The sequence below is a fragment of the Anoplopoma fimbria genome, chromosome 15, assembly GCF_027596085.1.
Source record: "Anoplopoma fimbria isolate UVic2021 breed Golden Eagle Sablefish chromosome 15, Afim_UVic_2022, whole genome shotgun sequence".
Classification (NCBI taxonomy): domain Eukaryota; kingdom Metazoa; phylum Chordata; class Actinopteri; order Perciformes; family Anoplopomatidae; genus Anoplopoma; species Anoplopoma fimbria.
In genome coordinates this window covers 2,331,365-2,350,826 of record NC_072463.1, presented here as the reverse complement: position 1 = coordinate 2,350,826, position 19,462 = coordinate 2,331,365, and the positions used below count along the sequence as shown (strand labels likewise).

The 19,462-nt window shown below is 38.5% G+C and overlaps 1 protein-coding gene across 1 annotated transcript; it reads right to left on the bottom strand.

The window, feature by feature from the left end:
- Positions 1–12,192: 12,192 nt before the first annotated feature.
- LOC129103676 (nesprin-2-like) lies at positions 12,193–19,227 on the bottom strand. Its single transcript, XM_054614258.1, has 11 exons — positions 19,150–19,227; positions 18,154–18,330; positions 17,849–17,986; positions 17,484–17,669; positions 17,246–17,359; positions 16,914–17,066; positions 16,713–16,829; positions 16,057–16,191; positions 14,576–14,686; positions 13,871–13,948; positions 12,193–12,351 (listed from the first exon to the last, which is right to left on the bottom strand). The coding sequence occupies exons 1-11, from the start codon at positions 19,225–19,227 to the stop codon at positions 12,193–12,195; spliced, it is 1,446 nt and encodes a 481-aa protein (XP_054470233.1).
- Between the last annotated feature and the right edge of the window lie 235 nt (positions 19,228–19,462).

Genomic DNA, 19,462 nt, shown 5'->3' with positions numbered 1-19,462 from the left:
CGTCCCGCTGTTCCATCACTACGCCTCGTAGATGAGTCTGTCACCTTCAGAGAGAGAAGAAGAAGAAGAAGATGATGAAGACACACACGACTCCTATCAAACCCTGCAGGACTCCCCATCACACCAAAGACACAACAAAGTGCCTCCTGCTCAAAGGAGGTGATAATCAAGCGCTGCGGGAGCATCCATTTTTTTATTTTTTCTCTTTTGAAAAAAAAAAAGTGATAATCAAGCACTTCAGCTGCCACGCTGACGGCCTTTACCTCGGAGGGAGGAAGCAGCCGGCTCTCCTCCAGAGCCAGCAGCCGGCTGTGAAGGCCGTCCCACTTCTTCTGAGCGGAGTCCTCCTCCACATCAGCCTCAGCAGGAGGCGGCCTGCAGGGAGAGAGAAGAGGCTGAGAGTTAACACTTCATCTCTCTTTCTCTCGATGGGGGAGATGGAGGCCTCTGTTTGATGCCTATGATCATCTCTTAGGTCCGTTTGTCTCTTCAAAATGTAGTAATTCCAGATATAACTTAATTGATTTGACAAATCTAATTAAACTATGTAAGAAGTTAGAAGATATAGAACCAAATTTGACTTTCGATACAGAACTTTTCTAATATTTTGTGTTATTTTTATAATTCTACTGCAGCCTTATTTGGTCCTGTTGTGTAACAAATACTTATTCGCATTTTTTTAAGTGAAAACAAGTACATTTGTTTAGAAATATTCACATAAAATACATAAATTAGGTCTCCATAAAAGCACTTGTTAAAGTTTGTATTATTGTGTAGCGAAAAAATACAAATTGGAAAGAAGAGACAAATCCCTTACCCTCTGTAATATACATTTAGTCTATATATAAATATATATACATAATAATGTGATGGTACGGTGTGTTACCGTGGCGACAGCCGGCTGTGGTCCTCTGGGTCCTGGCTGTGCAGTCGAGTCCTGCTGCCCTGCCTGGCGATGGCCTGAGTCAGTCCTCTCTGCTCAGTCAGCTCCTGCTCCAACTCCTGGAAACAAACAACGGCAGCCAGCAGTTTAGTCTGAATGGAGGAAGTATTCACCTCTTAATGTCAGCAGTAATACTCTATCTTCAGTACTAATACCACACTGTACTAATACCACACTGTACTAATACCACACTGTAATAATACCACACTGTAATAATACCACACTGTAATAATACCACACTGTACTAATACCACACTGTAATAATACCACACTGTAATAATACCACACTGTAATAATACCACACTGTAATAATACCACACTGTAATAATACAAGCACAAGTCATTGCAAAAGTTTTGTAAGTAAAAGTATGTAAGTAGAACCAGGAAAATGTACTGACAGAGTTAAAACTGTGACTGTTAAACTATTATAAATTATACATTTAGAATATTTTACTCATGCATTATGTAGTTGAGGCTCATTTTGAACTAGTAACTGTTTTGTTTTTTTAATTATGGATTAATCTGCTGATTATTTTCTCCATAAATTGATTGTTGAGAATTGACGTCACAATTACCCAGAAACCAAAGTGACCCGAACCTCAACATTATTTAAGAATAATTACATTTTTTATTTATTTAAAAAGCAGCAAATGATGACATTTTTCATTAAAGGTTTTGCATCACAAATACAAAACAATAATCAAAATAGTTGCAAATATTTTATCTTTTATAAGTTTTTCATATGTTTTGGGTATAAAATTCTTAACTTTTAAAGTTTCTAAATAAATGTTTCTAAATAAATGTAATGCAATAAAAAGTGCTAAATTGTTGTGAAGTAAAAGTGGCCTGAAAAGAAAAGACTCCAAGTTTGTACTTAAGTACAGCACAGTAAATGTTCTAAGTTACATTCCTCCACCTTTATAGTTAAATGAACAGAACATGTGTACATAGCAACATCAGGATTATATATTTCTGATTCTTTAGTTTCTTAATTTATGAGTTCTGTTGAGTCAACACAACAGGTTTGACTTCAGATTCATATCTGTCTTTTTTCAATTGACTCTTAAGTTTTCCTGTTGATGAATATATATTGAGTTTCTGATTTGAATTCTTGGAAAGAATGAAAAATGGTAAAAGTAAAAGAGAAAGTCTAACTTCCACCATCTGAATTTCAGTGTGTATCAATGTAGTGGTTTCATTGTCTCATGATGGCCGAATGAAGCTCAAAAGGGATTGTCATATTTAAAGATATGACGTTGATGTATTGATATTGACTTCAGTATTTAATCCTTCCAAAGGTCACATCAGTTGAACCCTTTAACTAAGCCTCAGTGGAGTCCGGTACCTTCTGCTGCTGCAGGCTGCTCTGTCTGAGCAGCTTGTTCCTCGGAGAGGAGAAGAACTCCTGAACGCTGCTGCTGCGCTTCAGCCGAGGGTGGAGCTCTGCACGAGGAGCCGACGTCTGAGGAGGGACGAGAAACAGGAGACGCAGGGAGGGAAGGAGATATGTGAAAAGAAAATCATTTATCAGTTTAAGAATAACTGATAATGATCATCCTTTTTCCCACAAGAAAAGAGGACTTGAGACTTGACCTACTCTGAACTCTGACGTGGATCTTTAAAGTTCACGTAAAATCAGTAATTTCCTTTTTTTTTAGGGGGATAAACTTGGTTCAAAAATCATATTTCCCACCAATCACTAGGGTAAAATTGATATGATCTCATTCCCTTTTCTTTCTCATTTGACTGAGACAATTTTTTTCAGTTTACATGTTTAAAAAGATGTTCCTGCTTCTGACAGCAGAGCAGCTGGTGCACATTTTTAAACCACATTCTTTCAGTCTTTGTTAAAAACTACATTTGGTTTTCCTTCCATTTAAGAAAACCTAATACTGTCGACACAGAGTAAGAGAGACAAAAGAAACATGAATAAAATGACTAAATTGTAATATATTGTGGGACAGTCAGCTGATTCTGACTGATCCATAAGTCAAAAGAGGGATCTTGCCATTTGTCTACATGTTCTAACCTTTAGCTGCATATTTATCCCGTCACTACACCTTGTTAAACTTATTGTTAAGTATTGTTTCACTTCATATCCCGTCATACAGATGTCTTGTACCTGTCCCTGAGGCTCCCTCCTCTCCTCCTCCTGGCGGTCCTGTAGCAGCTGTTGGAAGGAGACCAGGTTGGACTTCAGGAGCTCCAGTTTGGAGGAGAGCATCTCGGCCGCCTGGTCCTGCTGCTGGTCAGCTGGTTCGACGAGCGCCGAGAGGCCGGAAACCCTCTGCTCGATCTCCAGGAACATCTCCTGAACATTAACACACACACACACACACACACACTGTGTCAAAGCATTTCATCTTTTTTACAAGGACGGATGTGATGTGAAGCCCTGAGAGGCATTTGATGAAAAACAAACTCTTGTGATGTATTTTCTGATTTAATTTTTTTATTTTTATCCTGTGTTTATAATTTAAGAACAGGTGAAATAAAAGGTCTCTCTAATTTTTCTTTCCCAGGATTTATTGTTGTAATACTAAGTTCGACCACAAGAGGCTGAGGTGCTGTCTAAATAGGATGTACAAAATAAAAATAAATAAATAAATAAAATGTTTTCTTCAAAAAAAAAAAAAAGGAGGTGGATGGAACCAAAAAAATGTGATCTTTCAGCCAGAGGACTAGAGTTTTTTCAAAAATGAAACAGGAAGAGAAAGGTGGTGTTTTTGTCACATAACTTGCGTACTTCAGTAGCGACACTACTGTAGTTATTTTTAGTTATTTTGACTAAGTAGTTGTGTTGCCTAAACCTAACTGAATGTCTTGTGAAGATGGAAGTTTATTTTTAGAAACGGTATGGATGTTATGAGCAGAAATTGACGTGTGTTGCTGGACATTCATAGAAAAAAGCACGAAAATAAACTTTTTTGTAAGATATCATACAAACCTGTGTATGAGGATACGTTGCATTGGATGTTACGAGTTATGTAACATTACTGTTGTGTATTTATTATCTGTTTCTATGTAGTTGAGCTGCTGCAACACCCGAATTTCCCCCATGGGGATCAATAAAGGAATATCATAATAATAATAATAATTTTGGCTAGAAATGTATTTTAATCTGCGCTAATCTGCTGTAAAGGAAGACTTAAATGCTTTTAGTTAGTTTTAGTGGCGGACTTCAACCTCTTGTGGCCAAACTGAGTATTACAACAACAACAACCACAAACAGACAAATTACATTTCTCTTATTCTTTAGTCATAAACAAAAGTAAGAAACCATTTAGATTCAGAATCTTATTTTTTCTGCACATATACATGGCACAGAGAGGCTTTTATCTTCTCTGTGTGTTTGTTTCTGTGACGTTGGTGTGGAAATAGTTTGAGTTGGTGCGACTGGATCTGAGGTCAGGTGTGAATGATGCAGCAAAAGGGTTCATAGATAATGTTTAGGTCAGATCCTGGTCATGCGTGAGGCGTCCTCTTCAGTCACTTTGAATAGGAGACCAGATCTCATCAGCTGATGGTTGTTTGCCCACAAAGCTTCATTCAAATGTGACGTGTGACGTGTTGAAACTTTAATGGAGGCTCTGGTTTCACTCTCTGGGTCAGTGGGGAGGTAGAGTGAAGTGAAGACACAATTCACTATTCTCTGAAAACTGTTATTTAACAGACTGAAACAAACAAATATCCATATAAACTAAAGTCCAACAGCAAGATTACGTTTATGGAAAATAACCAAGTACATCCAGTTATGTGCAGAACTTTTAAGTACTGTTTTGAGGTACTTATACTCTGCATGAGTATTTCTATTGTGCAAATATTCACTGTTTTTCTCCACAGCTACTTTTTATATTCATATTTAACATTCAACATGAGATAAGAGCAAAATATTTCAACATGTTGGCTTTAAGGGAGTTTTAGAAAATGTACTTATTTAATCATTCAACTGAAAGTATGAAATCCCACAACAACAGGAGGGTTTTTGCCAAACTTATGTGCAACTTTATGGATTTTTTAATGAATGTTTATACTATGATTTGAAGGATGATTCTTCTGGAAGCAACAACATTAAAAAAAGATATGAAGATAATTGTTTGATATTGTCGTTTTTGCAAAATAGTAATTTATATAAAGTCCCACCTTCAACTGAATTCATTTATTAAATAAGTTTTCAGATTTTATTACTGTCCAGGAAAAAAAAAGTCTCCTAAATTGGTGAATTTAAATCATTTCTGGGTTACTATAACTCTGCTACATCTTAAAGAAAGACACTACAGGTGATTAAGGATCCAAATTAATAGATATAATATAATATATGACCATGAAACTTCCCCAGTTGATTACTTCCTTAAAGACGTTTATTTTTTTACATTACAAGCTTTATAAAATGTTACGTTTAAATATGCAAATGAGGCATTATCTAAAGATCAATGCTGAATTTAGGAAAAATCTACAGACGCAAATAAACAAAGTATTAAAATAAACACCTGAATGTGTATTTTGGATGTTTCTGTCTTAAAGGAAGACATGTTGTGGAAGCAAAATGGACCAAAATCTCTAAATTAATCAGTGCTTAATTAATCATAAACTAATTATTATTTTGGATTATCAGAAAATGTTCTGCCGCAGCAAAGAAAAAAGGTTTTTTGTAACTCCTGTAAAAGTTGAAGCTTTACAGCAGAAGCGTCAATGACGGATACAAATATTCCATATAAATTGATAATAAAACCCAATTCATTCGAGTTAAAGTGACTATAGTAGCGGCGTCTCTGCTGTTTGGTTTCATGTGTTTGTTTCGTTGTCATGGACACTTGGCAGAGTTTAAAACTACAGCATCTGATTGGTTGATGTCTCAGATCTTTGCCTGTTTGGTCTCCACCTCTGCGCCCTCAGTGCAAACACCAGCAGCTGACACTCAGTGATTGTTAATCTGTGAACTCGCCAAGTGGTTTGTTTTATGGGTTGATGGTAAACACAGTGAAAACTGGAGATATTTAATAAAGCATTACTCTACCATACATCACAACGTTCACAAAGAGTGAGACAGTCGCAGTGAACACGTCTGATGTTTGAGTTAATGTTTAGTGAGACGGTCGTTCTTTCACTTCAAGTTCTTATTTGAATGGACACGTTACCGTTAACAAGCAGACTTTAAGCAAACTTTATAGGCAATAAAATCAGAACACGTGGCAGTTAATGTCCAGGAATTCTGATAGAAACCTTCATCTAAATGTAATTTAGTATTAATGCTCCGCTGACATTCTGATTAAAATCATGTAACGTAATTAAGAATAATTTGAACTAATTTGTAAAAGGTATCATGAAAATTGCAAAAAGCAAAATGCAGAAATCGTTGTGTAAATTGATTGTGTCAACGTTAACAATTGTTTTTTTTCTTTTCTTTTGATCTTACAATCGGGTGCCGTTGTTGCAAAGTTTGCCCCTTCTGAGCAATAAGGAAGCATTAAATATATTGACATGACACTTGTTTCTATAGCAACAAGACACTGTCGGCATTATTGCCTTATCAGCACTGAGATGGTAAAAACAAACAGATTGTTGACCTGTGAGTCAAATCTATAACATCTATCTAAAGATGGAAGCTGTCAGACGTGAATGTGTTCAACTTTAACTCACTTAACTTTGACTCGTCCATGAACAGATCCAGATGTTTCTTAAGATCTTACATCATATATGAGACGTCAACAAACCAACACAGGAATTAAAAATTTGACCTCTGAGCTGCAAAACACATCCTCCAGTTTCCTAAACGTCACATCTTGTGGCGAGCTGACATTTAGCAAGATCTGAAACAGTCAGCAATAATTTGAAAATGATCCATGAGTCATCTTTTGCGCTTGAGAAAACGTTGTGCTACTTTAAGTGTTTATAAGGTCACATGACTCGTCCAGTGACCGGTGATTGTAACTATTGTTAGCTGCAGCAGAAGCAGCAGGATTGTCTCTGATATTTCAAGACATTTCAAAATAAAAGTAATCTTTGCTTTGGTATTTGGCATCAGTTTTCAATCAAACACTGACACTATATGCATGTTTTAAATTGTATTTCAGTCAAGTTTATGGAAGACCTGAGAGGAAAGTGTGTTCAAATATGTGTTTAAGTGTGATCTAAATAGTTTCTCTCCTGTCTTTGTGACTTGAGATCAGGCAAAATCATTTATCTGAGTTTCTAAAAAAATGTCAAAGGTGGTTTTGCCAAGATAATTTTTTTCAAAATTTCTGTGAAACAGGTGGAGAAAAAGATTTGTGTTTGTTTGTTTTTGTAATACTCATTCCGGCCACAAGAGGCTGTAGTACAGGCCCAGCTCCTGTTCTAAATAGGATTTAAAGTATTAATGTTTTCTTCCAGGTGAGTTTTAATTTTTCTGTTCACTCTATGCACAAAGTGAAAATATAGTGTGTTAGCATATTATATGACAATACTGTCATGTCTTAACTTTTGGCTAGAATTGTATTTTACTTTACGCAAAACTGCTGTTAGGGAAAAAGTTAATGCTTAAAGTCATATTTAGAAGTCTTTTCAACTGACAGAACTTTTTTTTGGATCCTTAGCTTCACATAGTGGTTGCTAGTCTTTCTGGGATCAATATATAACAATAATTAAATAAGATAAAATATAGTTATTAATGGGACAATTAAGATTGAATAAACCCCCCAAAACATTACAAAATAAATTGACTGATTCTGCAAAAGAAAGGTTCAAAAACAACAAAATTGAAAAAAAATAAAAAATGATAATATTAAAAAAGTTCAAACATTAACTGAAACAAAAATCTATGAGACATCTAAATAAAATTGTTACAGAGACTTTTGAATGTAAGTTAAAACCTTGAAATATATTTATTTTAATGATTTGAAACACATCTATATATAACCTATATATATAAAAACCTCTCAGCCTCATTTAACCCAGTTTGAACTCACTGCAGCTCTGTAACCTGTAAATCCTGGGCGTGACCTGTTTACCCAGGTGGGCGGGGCTTTACCTGGCAGGTGAGGAGTTGCTGCTCCAGCTGGTCCTGCATGGTGGATGAACCAGCGGCCCCACCAAGTACCGGGCTCCTCTGGGCTTCCTGCAGCCACAGCTCCAGCTGGCCGACCCTCTGCAGGCACACATGGAGGATACCTTCCTGGGGGCGGGACCCAAGCTGGGGCTCCTCCGGATCCTGGGACATAAAACACAACACACCTGTCTGAACCTCTCTGCTCCGGGGTCAACAGGTAGAAGGCTGCACCGGCTCCTGAGAGGCTGTAGCTTTAAGTTGAAGCTCTAACGTTGATCCGAACAGATCAGTCTGCTTCTCACACCTCAACTTCCAGTCTCTTTCCTCTGCTTCCCTCTTTAGTTTCTCTTCTCTTTCCCTCCCTCTCTGCTCCACCCACCTAAGGCAGAAACCACTTCCTGGAGCGGTTTGGCAGGGATCCAGTGACGGCGACTCTTTGTCACAGGAAGAACGAGAGAGAGAGAGAGAGAGAGAGAGAGAGAGCCTCAGGCTGCAGAGGTGGAGCTGAGACGGAGGGCTGGGTCAAACACTCATAGCTGTCAATCATCTAAAGGTTTCAATGTCCTTTTTCTTTTGTTCTCATCTTGTTAAAACTTTTTAAAGAGTGAATTATGAGCATTTTTTGCACGATGCAAGTTCAAACTCCCATGAAATGAACATACAGTTGCCATGGAACTAGTGAGGATTAGAGGTGAACCCAGAGTCAACAAACCTGCTTAGAACGTCATTTGGCTCAAACATTCTGTGATGTCACTGACTGAAGTCTATATTTATCACAGTAGAACACTGTTGTCCAAACTGAGTCTATATATATATCTATAGATATAGATATAGATATAGATATATAGATATATAGATATAGATATATCTATATATATTCAGAGGAAACATTTTTACTGACTTCTAATTTTGTATGAATCATTTGAAAGAATAATTTATGGTACATCAATTCATTACGAAAGCCATGAGAGGCAAGTGAGGGAAAAACAATTCCTGTGATCAATCTTCTAATTATGATCTAAATAGTTTTCTCTCCTGTGTTTATGACTTAAAAACAGGTGAAGTTAAGTTTTGCCAGAAAATCTTTCGAGTTTCCTTCCATTTAAATTTCATCTGTGAAACAGGCGGTGAAAAACTGTTTTGCATTAACGAACACGTGAATTCATTTTAGTCCTATTTAGAATATGGAGTTGTGCACTTCAGCCTCTTGTGGTCAAAATGTGTATTACAACAACCAACAATGATCCTGACACAAAAAAACTTCAAAAACTTGGAAGAATTATCTTTTTTTCACCTGTTAAGAGTACAAATAAATTAATTTAGGTCACAAAATAAGTATATTTCAACCACAAATTATTCATTTTTAGCTCACAAATCATAAATTTTAAGTTTTGTTTTGAAAAAATGTGCTCATCTTGATATTTCCTATAGTCTGTGTGAATATACGTTTACAGATGTTAATCCAAAATGCAATAAAAATGCATTGAAGGGAAATGCAAGTTATAAAAAAAGTACAGCATTCACCGGCGTTGATGATGCAACCAATGTATTATAGGTTAAACATGAAAATCTTGTAATTAAACACCATTTTGTTTTTTCATCTCAGTGAGTTATTTATGTGCAACCAGGTCCCAACTCTGCTTCCACTGCTGTTTAAGTTAGAAGGTTAGGAGGAGGACGGTGCTTTTGTTTGTGTGTCATGCTGAAACTGTGGCTCTGAGTGTGATCGTTTCTTTATCTCTTTGCTCACCGAAGCAGCTGCAGGACGCCGGCCCTCACTGTGGTCCTGATGCTGCAGTCTGAATGAGCGGCTGGGGGAGGATGGAGGCTCTGAGGCCTCTGAATCTTCTGCTGATGTCATATACGGTTGAGATGTTGTGTGTGCATGTACAGTTTCTTCTTCTCCGGCCGTGCTTTGACTCGTCTCCACAGATCGCATACGTCTGTCCACCTCACTGCTTCCTGGTCCTACAGCTGTTAAAGCTTTGAGTCCCTCTCTAGGTGTGTGCGACTCCTGAGTGAGTGTGTTGTGGACAGGTGTGCAGCCTGCAGGTGTGTGTGCTCGCTGTGTATCTACTGTCTTCATCCCCTCTGGCTCCTCCCCCCTCCATGCAAGCCCCCTCTGTCCCTTCATGAGCTCCTGACACAAGAGAAAGAGAGACGGAGGAGTGGATCACTGCTGCAGGGTTTATTTGTGATTTGATGCTCTTGTTTGGATATGTAGACAGAATGGAAAGACAAAAGTGGAACAACGTACAAAGTACAGCACATGCCGTGTAACGTAAGACATCTCAGTACGGCTGCTTCCAGGTGAAAACCTCGTATTGTGTTATTGTTCTTAGATTGATATTGATGAAATTATAAATAAGCCTTAAAAAAAAAATCATCTGCACAAGAGCAAGAAAAACGTTCTTTTGTATTATTCCCAATGAATTAATTCTAAACTAAATTAATTTGGAGTTACATGGTTTTCACCTGCCAACAGCAGCGTGTTAATCAGTGATCATGTCAAACCAGTGCATTTTCATGGCCAACAGTCATCTAAGAAAAGGCAACTTTCTTAAAGTATAAAATCTGTGCTGTGGAGAGTGAAACTAAATCTTCTGATTCATAACAAAGCGGGAATCCTTTCTCCACACTCTCCTGCTGCCCGGCAGAGACTGAGCAATTTAATCAATAAACTCTGTAAACAACAATTCATTATCATGTTCAGCTTATGGAAATCAAAATGGTAAGCAAGCACGTTTTATTTTAACAGATAATGCTCTGCATTCGCTGGTAAATGAAAGGTCAACAATCAAAAAAGGTTTAACTAGTTTAAAATCACCATTCCCTATATGATACATTATAAAACAAGGTTCACAAAATATGTCTAATAGTACACTTTGTTTCTGCCTTTTATAAAAAACATTTTAACCCATCAGAATTAAGGTCCATGCAAAAGCTTATTACAGACCAAAAAACATCCACCCGACATGCTAATTAGCACCAGTCTGCTTTCTGGTTTTGGAAAATAGTAACCGTCACCTCGACAACCACTTTCTGAATAGTTGCAAAATAATGTGCTTTGTCATCTTGAACCACCTGGAGGATGAAGCTCAGTAGTTCTTCAAGTGAACACACATGTAATATCTTTGGCACACAGCTGATTTTTCAACTCTATTTTTCATAATATAGTAAAACACACTTATTCAAATTTTCAAAACTGTTGGAGGCCAAAATCTAGAATATCTCTGCCATGTAAATGCACTGAGGGTTGAGACATTTAAAGAGGAACCTGAAGGTCTAGGCTCGGTGCTAGAATATTTCAGGTGCTCTAGACTTGGTTCTAGGTTTAGTTCTAGAAGGCTATAAGAGTTTCTTTGTAAAGAGGACGGTTCTAGAAAGAAAGCGAAGGACTTGTTCTACAAGGATTCTAGACACTAGAAGAAAATGGGGATGTAGGTTTGGTTCTAGAACATGTGAGAAGTTTGGTATTGGAAAGAAGCATTGGTTCTAGAAAGACATCAAGAGCTCTACAGCTGGACATGTTCGGCTCTAGAATTGAGTGTAGAAGATTGGCTTATTGACTGGCCCAGAACATTTAGGGAATCACAGTGTTCAACACTAAGTGGGAGTTCTTGTTCTAGATTTTGTTAATGAAGCCTTGAATTCTAGGCTTCATCCTAGAAGACTTTGGGAGTTCTATATTTAGGTCTACAAGAGAACCTATAGCAGGTTGTACTGTCAATAGACAACTGAGCTCTGGCCTTGTGTCTAGGAGGAGAAGTGGTAATTATTGACTTGGATCTCTGGAAAAAAAACTGCATTTGTTCGTTCTAGAAGAACCTGGGAGATCTTAAGTGTGCTCTTCAGGATTTTAAAGGAAATCTACTCCAATTCTAGAGGAGTTTAAAGGGTTGGCTCAAGATGAAGGTGGGAGATCTAAGATAGGCTGTAAACATTGGTGTTCTAGACTTGGTTCTAGAAGGAATGGCAGGTATTAACACAATGGGGATCCTAGGGTAGGTTCTAGAAGAGGTTGGGGGCTCTAGAATTGGTTTCAGGATGAATGGGAGTTATTTCAATTGGCTCTAGAGAAACAAATAGTAAAAATATTGATTTAGAAGAAGCCACATCAATCTAGGCTTGCTCCTTTTCTGCACACAGCTCTAGAAGAAGCTTGAAGTCCAATGCTTAGAACAAGAAGAAGCGAGAAGTTCTAGCGATACAAGTTCTAGATCTAGGAGACTACACATTTCTGCTGGGGCGAGTCGGGTTTGGAGACCTTAACGGTGGAGGCTGTGTTTACCATGCTCGCAGGCAGTGACTGAGTTGTGACTGTGGCCGCGGGGTTTGATAAAGCTTCAGGTGAAGATGCTTCAGCGGAGCCCTCAACATCCTGAAGAAACATGAGCAGGGTTAGAAGATCAGTCAGGTCAGTTACACACGAGGATCACTTAGTCAACAGGGTCACCACCAGATAAGGGTTCACACAGTTACTGATACAATCTGTTACGGAATTAAATTATTATATATTACTTAATGTTATTGTTATCTTGTATAATCTGCAGTACTGCAAAACAAATTCACTGGCTCTTATTGGTGGTTTTCAATACTTATTAAAAAATGTTTCCAACAATATGGAAGTTGGTGGGTATTCAATCAACTCACAATACTAAAAGTAACTGATAACAAGAAACAAAAGTCCACCAAAACCTATAATTGAGATAAATTAAAAGATAAAACTGGTGATATTCTATATTTTTGTTACTGTCAGTAAATCCAATAAAAAGATTGAAACTAAACTCCATTTCTTTCTGACTTTTATACCCCGTCTGGCATTTCCTTTATGAAAAAAGCTTACATATTGAAAAATCTGCCACTGTGTAAGTGGATGTCCAATCAGTGAATGTCCAATTTCATTGCTGCTATTTTGACCCTGAGATGCTGAGTTCTCCTGCTCTTGGCTTGGCAGTGCCTACATGTACCAGGATGCATTGTGCATGAGCTTCTGACACCTGGAGGGTCCCGTCGGTCTCTGGCAAAGCTAAAGCATTCGCAGCTTCAGCCCATATCATATATTTGGCTGATTATCCAAGTCATGCAAAACCCTGTAAAATGCGTTCTCTGCACTCGTTTTTGGTTTTCTCTGTTGGAAAACGTAGCTAGTTTTCAATCCAAGCAAAGAGAACAAGAAAGTTCCGTTTCTTCCGTGTTTTTCAAAAAAAAAGTTTATTGACACAATAGAACTTAGAAAAGGTTTAGGAAGTTTTGTTTTTGAGCGACATCTAGAGCGCTCCCTAGAGGCGGAGACTAGAAATCCAAGCTGAAAAAGCCTGTAGTTCTTCCTGCCTCCAACTACGTCGCTGTCACACATCATTGACGGCTGTAGACGTAATAAGAACTACAGATTTTGCAGCTGCAGCCTCCACTTTCTGGCTCAATATTGCAGCACTGAGGAATTTATGCATCAATCGACTACATTTACCATCAACACTGATTGGACCAGCACATAAAAGGAGGCAAATTTGATCTTTAAACAGCTAACAACTGTAGGTTTTGGCAAACAAACAGGAGTGAATAAAAGTTATTGGGCACTATTGTGAGCATTTGTGGCAGCGGGATGGTGTATGTGGGACTGAGTCAATATGAACTACAGTGTGTTTGTTCATGGTGATGAAGGAACAACAGTAAGGATTTTTTTAACAGTTTTTTAAGATTATAATGGAATTTTATAGACAGGATTTAGAAACACAGGAGAGTATTTTTAGTAGGATGAATTCATTGTTGGTTTTGGTCTTTTGAATAGATTTGTTGGCAATATGAAAATAGAGAATATCACCAGACTTATCCTATTATAATGAATAATTTAAATAGGAGCCAATGAGGATGTTTGACAGGGTTGAATGTTGAGTTACCTGTTTATCTTCTCCAGTCTCTTCAGTGTTTTGTCCAGAGGCACCTTCAGCCTCTTCTGGGTGAAGAACCACAGGTACCTAACACCAACAATGATAATATACTTAACTATATATACACAACAACACCAATATGTTTAACGGCTGAAAGAGAAAACGACGATGCTAACATAATTCAATCATTTACAGCGCTGTCACACAAATTACAATCACTGTTCAATACTGCTCTCTAGAGGCAGAACAAAATCCAGAAACACGTGAGGAGAGAGGTGGAAGTAGAAAAAGAGGCTGCAGTGATGGAGGAGATGTATTCAGGTTTAGGGGAGGGGTTTTATGGAAGCAGCTGATGGGATAAGTAGTGAGATGGTAGTAGAAGGTGAGGAAACACATTCCTAGCAGTGATGTGGAGAACGGAGTGACCCAGGTCGTAAAATAATTGATTTAATTGGAACCAGATTGTAGTCATATGGTCTCAGGTGTATTACCAATTTAAATGATTGTTTTCCTATAATTTGTTCTAAAACTCGTTACATCATCCTTTGTGGTTAAAACCTCCCACCTACATAGTAAGTAGCTGACCTTGGGTCACAAGGAACTCCGGGGGAGGAGGGGTAGTATAGCAGTGACCAAAAGAACAGAGGTAGGACAGAGAAAGACAAAAATGGATGAAAGTTTCTTTTTTCCACAGCAGCTCTAGATTTCGGTTACCTCTGGCGAAGCGGCCAAGAAAGCATCCCAGAGCCACCACATAACACCTCCTCCTCCACCTTCTTCCTCTCTCTGCTCCTGACTCCCTGTTTTCTCCCCAGGATTCTCCCTCTGCTGACACGGAAACACGCTCATGTGCAGAGTCACAGGGGAGGCGTCAAAAGTGCAATTTGGGACACTGAGCGGCAAGCTGGTCGCTGATACTTTTCAACTAAAAGCAGCTATAATGTGTGTTTTTTAAGCGTTATAACCTCTGAAAGAGACGTTATGCTTGTTTGATGGTCAATAACAAGGATATTTTAAAGAAACAGTTGGACCGAGGAAATAAATATATTCCCATTAAATGCCAATCAAGGAAGTTATAGAAATCAAATGTCCTGCAAAATAACGTTGGTTTTTTTCATGCACTCCCTGAGAGTGTTTTATATATATTGAAATTTTCTAAATATCTTGAGTATAGTTTTTGAATTATTTTCCTCTAAATGCAGCCTGAAATATTTGTTTGTTTGTTTTTTTAAACTCTGAGATCTCAACTAGAATCTCACTAGAAATGTCCTTCTGCTTATGAAGAAAACCACAAACTTCAGCTCGGTGTCCCTCTATCTGCACTTTTACCAGTACGGACTCAACACATACTCAAAATTGTTTCTAAAGGTGCTCCGATTAAGATTTTTGGGTGGCGAAACCGATCATGGGTTGTTTTGACACATTCTGTTCATAATGTAGCATTATTTAATTATCTAACTATTTTAAACAACATTGTAAATTAAGTATAAAAAATAAGAAATGAAAAAGTGTCATGAATTAACAACAAATTATTTATTGAAAGTTTTTCTCTGTCTAAGACTCATAACTCCAGTGAAGACATAAAGCGTCATTCATTGTTTGATGTAATCTGCTGTTTGTTTTTAGTCCGTTTCTTCTTTCTTATATGTGAAATTTCTAATGTTTGTTTGCAACTTTTTTCTATTTTGTTTAAAGTCCGATGTTTGTTCTTTTATGTAAAAACTTCTTGCCCAGGACTCCCTCAAAAAAAAAAAAAGAGAGTTTGAATCTCAATGGGAAACGTCCTTTCAAAATAAAAGCTAAAAATAAATTAAAAAATCGTCAACTTGATCGGAGCACCCTTAAAGATTTTCGACAGATTAATGTAGAGGTATTAAGCACGCAGGGGAAAAACACAACATTTGCAATTCGTTAAATAACTTTGTTAAAAACACAAGGAGGGAGGGGTTAGCAGGAATGTTAGTATCGATCACTCTCCACTTTGTTCTACCATTAGAGAGTCACGTTTCAACACTATAGGTGGTGAGTATTTGATATTCAAATCACAGGTTTTATTTTGGCCGTGATGTTAACTTCATGTTTAAATAAAACAGTGAGAGCAAATGTGCTTTGGTGGCACACGATTGGTTGTTAAGTGCTTCATAAAAAAACAAAAAACAAGTTAAAGAAGAAGCATGGCTCTCTGTCTTCCTTACCTGAGGGCTGTCAGGTGTCCAGGTCTGTCTCTGTTCAGGCGAGGACTGCTCCACAGTCAGCAGTGAGGCTCCGGATCCCGTCAGAACATCCTCTTTAACGTGGACAATTGTGATTTGTCCCTGATCCACGTCCTCCTTCCGAGAGACAGCACACAGTGCAGCTTTTGTTAAATTTCTTTTTTCTTGTTTTCTGCACATGACGACTTTGGGGCTGCCCATTATCTTGGCAATAAATCATTTTAAGACCCTTAAGTATGTCATTTAGAGCAAATGTATGATTGAGGGATTGCCTCCATACAGAGCTCTCAACACGCTAACAGCTGAGCCAGCGATTGCAGCTAACCATGCTAACAGTGCTGTCAGAGCTAACAGTTTTAACCTGAGGGTGGATGCTATGCCAAGCCAAAGAAAAGCTCAGATTACAACACACAAATAGGTAGCGTGACTTCATTCTCTGCTCAGGTGAACATTCATCCACTAAATCTTTCCATAGCAAATAGTTATTGCTGCTATATCAATGCTCTAAATGTCATCTAGAAAACCGTTAACTACTAAAACAGTCATTGTAGAACACTTTGGATGACTGAAAAAGACACATTACAAAAATCCCAATTTGATATTTCCCCTCAAACACTGTGCCAGTGAAGTAAACTCACCTCAGCCTCCTGTGAGGTGGATTTCAGGAGTTGGGTCGGAGAGGTCGTCTTCTGAGCTGACTGGGCTTTGGCTTGGACCGGAGTCTGAGGCTGCTGGATGAACAGAGCAGGGACCTTCTACAAATAGAGTAAGAGCAGAAGGTTCAGTGAAGGCTACTTCTAGTTGAAGTACTTAACTGACTGACTAACTGACTGACTGACCTTCTCCAGTTCCAGCAGCAGAGTCTGGAGCCGGTCCACTACAGTGAAGACAACCAAAGTCTCTTCAGCCTTCTCTGGAAGACAAAGGCCTGGTTTACACTTCTGGATCTCAGCTATGGTCCTCCTCATGGACTGGATCCTCTGCTCAATGACCTGTGCACATGAGAAGATATATAAAAAAACAGATATTCTTTGGTATTTCTGGCTCACAAACTGGATAATAAGCTCAGAAACCTGCCTTTTTTTTGTCCTAAAGCAAACCGCCACCATTTGGAATTTGCAGTTTGGGTCATAAAATGATATAAAATGAAAACCTCTGATGAATGTCTCACCTTGAGACCTTCTTCTCTGGGGCTGGGGAAAGTCTCCGGAGACGTTAATAAGGTCTTGACCTCAACGACATCGTTCTCCATCCGTCTGACTTCACTCTCGATGGCTTCCACCTCCTAGACATCCATCATTAAATGTGACCATTAAAAAAACAGATCGAGCAGAGAGGGTGAGCAACACATCTCACGGTGTAAGATTCAAATAGGATTTTTTAAAAAAAGAATAAAAAGGGAGACTCACAGCAGCAGCGTCGCCCAGGTGAGACAGAGGAGCAGTGAAGCCGTCCTGAACGACGGCCACCTGCTGATCGGCTTCGTCCAGCTGCTCCTGGAGAGTTGTGACGTCGCAGACCTGAGACATTTCCTTCAGGACCGAGCCGAAGCCATGCAGCGTGGCTCGGATTTGTGCCGAGTCGTCCAGCACCATCTGCAACGCAAGACATGGATTTATGTTGAGAAACGTGTTAATAATCAGTAAAAATCCATCGAGAAGTATTACTTTTTCTGCTAGTAATTCTTCTGCAAAATGTGCTATATTTTAGAAATAGAGAAAAATATAGTTCTGTAGAAAGAAAAGGGTGGAGAAGAAAGGTGAAGTGAACCAACCTGCAGCGTGTGGACATGGCTGCTCAGACATTTAGCGGTGGTGTAGGTGTAGGGCGTAGCGAGCCACGACTTGGCCTCGGTCATCCAGCTCTTGGAGCTGCTGATCATCTCCTTATGCTCCTGAAGCCACGTGTGGATCTGACCACGAACAAAAGACAAGAGTCAGTTTCAAACCTTAATCAGCCCAAAGTCCTGGAGACTCGACAGACTCAGAAATCATAAGCAGGGATTTAGAAGCATAACATTAAACACAAGCAGTATAGATGAGAAGACAGAGGACGGATGGGATATGAGGTCCTCCTGACCTTGCTGAGGAGGGTGGTCCTCTGCTCCGCCTGTTTGGCCAGCAGGGAGTGGAGCTGCTGGACCTCCACCAGTCTCTCAGTGAGGATCAGAACCTCCTCCGGTTTCTCCAAGTCCAGCATGTCCACCTCCAACGCCGCAATACACGAGTGCCACACGTCCAGCTCGTCCCACGCACGCTGAGCACAAACACACGACCACATATCAGGATTTATTACATTTATAATAACAAAAAAATCCCTTTAAGGCTCTTACACAGCATTTACATTCTTTGTTTTATGTGTAAGCTTATATTTATGTTGATTTATTTTGGCTGAATGACTATGAAACACTTGAGTTGTGCTCATTTTATTTTATTTTTTTTATTAGCCAAGTCTGGGAGAGAAGGCAGAATATTTTGTTAAAGTCCGAGCAGTAAAATAACATATCATTTTGTAATGTAAAGACATTTTTGACCATTCAAGGTATGTCTTTAGTGTCTTATAAAACCCACAAGGGTTGGGCACAAAAATAAAGAATCAGTCATGTTATTGATCACAAACCTATAAAATCATTCGATAAGGTAAACATTAAACTCAAGCAGACAGCATTGGGAGAGGATTCCTGTATTACCATGTTGGTATGAATGACTAACAGCCGGAGAATGTGAGCCTCTTCAAACAGAATCAGGTGCACTCTGTGCTCAAACCAATGTCCCGTATTAGATGTTCCTATTTGTTCTTGACAAAGCCTCCAAAATACACTACAAAAACCAAATGGAAATCTTTATTGGCCCTGTAAAAATATCCGTACCAAGTATAAATCTTTTCATGGCCTTTCGAACAACTCAACTTTCCTCATCTTTTGCAGCTTTTTCTATCTTGATAGAAGTTTTTGATGACATAAATGTCAGCATCTGAAATCAAAGTTTGTCTCTACACCTTATTATCTACCACTTTACACATTACAAGTCGTTTCATTCTCTTATCTGAAACAAGTGGTAATAATCAGCTGCCCACCTTCTGGTACATCTTAGCTTGAATCACATTGGGACTCTTCTGTTCAAGTCTTTTCTGGACTGACGTCAGTCCAGCCATGATCTCAGACAGCTTTGCCCCCAGCCTGTAGACGGGGCCGCTCCTCTCCACAGCTTCCCCCACCTGACGGATGAATCGAGTACAAACAGCAACAATTACAGTAGGAAAAAACGTTTTTTGTTTTAGCAGTCAGGTCTATAAAAGTCCTATTATTGTCCCAAACTTTTGATTATCAATCATTTTATTCCTGTTCACACTGTTAAAATGCATGTTTATGTGTTAATTATTAGTTTAT

Coding starts and splice junctions, on each gene's coding strand:
- LOC129103676 (XM_054614258.1), bottom strand. CDS start 19,227: ATGGCTGGACTGACGTCAGTCCAGAAAAGACTTGAACAGAAGAGTCCC. Junction 17,360..17,483: donor ACCTGGGCGACGCTGCTGCT/GTGAGTCTCCCT, acceptor ATGGATGTCTAG/GAGGTGGAAGCCATCGAGAG. Junction 16,830..16,913: donor TGCTGCTGGAACTGGAGAAG/GTCAGTCAGTCA, acceptor CTCTATTTGTAG/AAGGTCCCTGCTCTGTTCAT.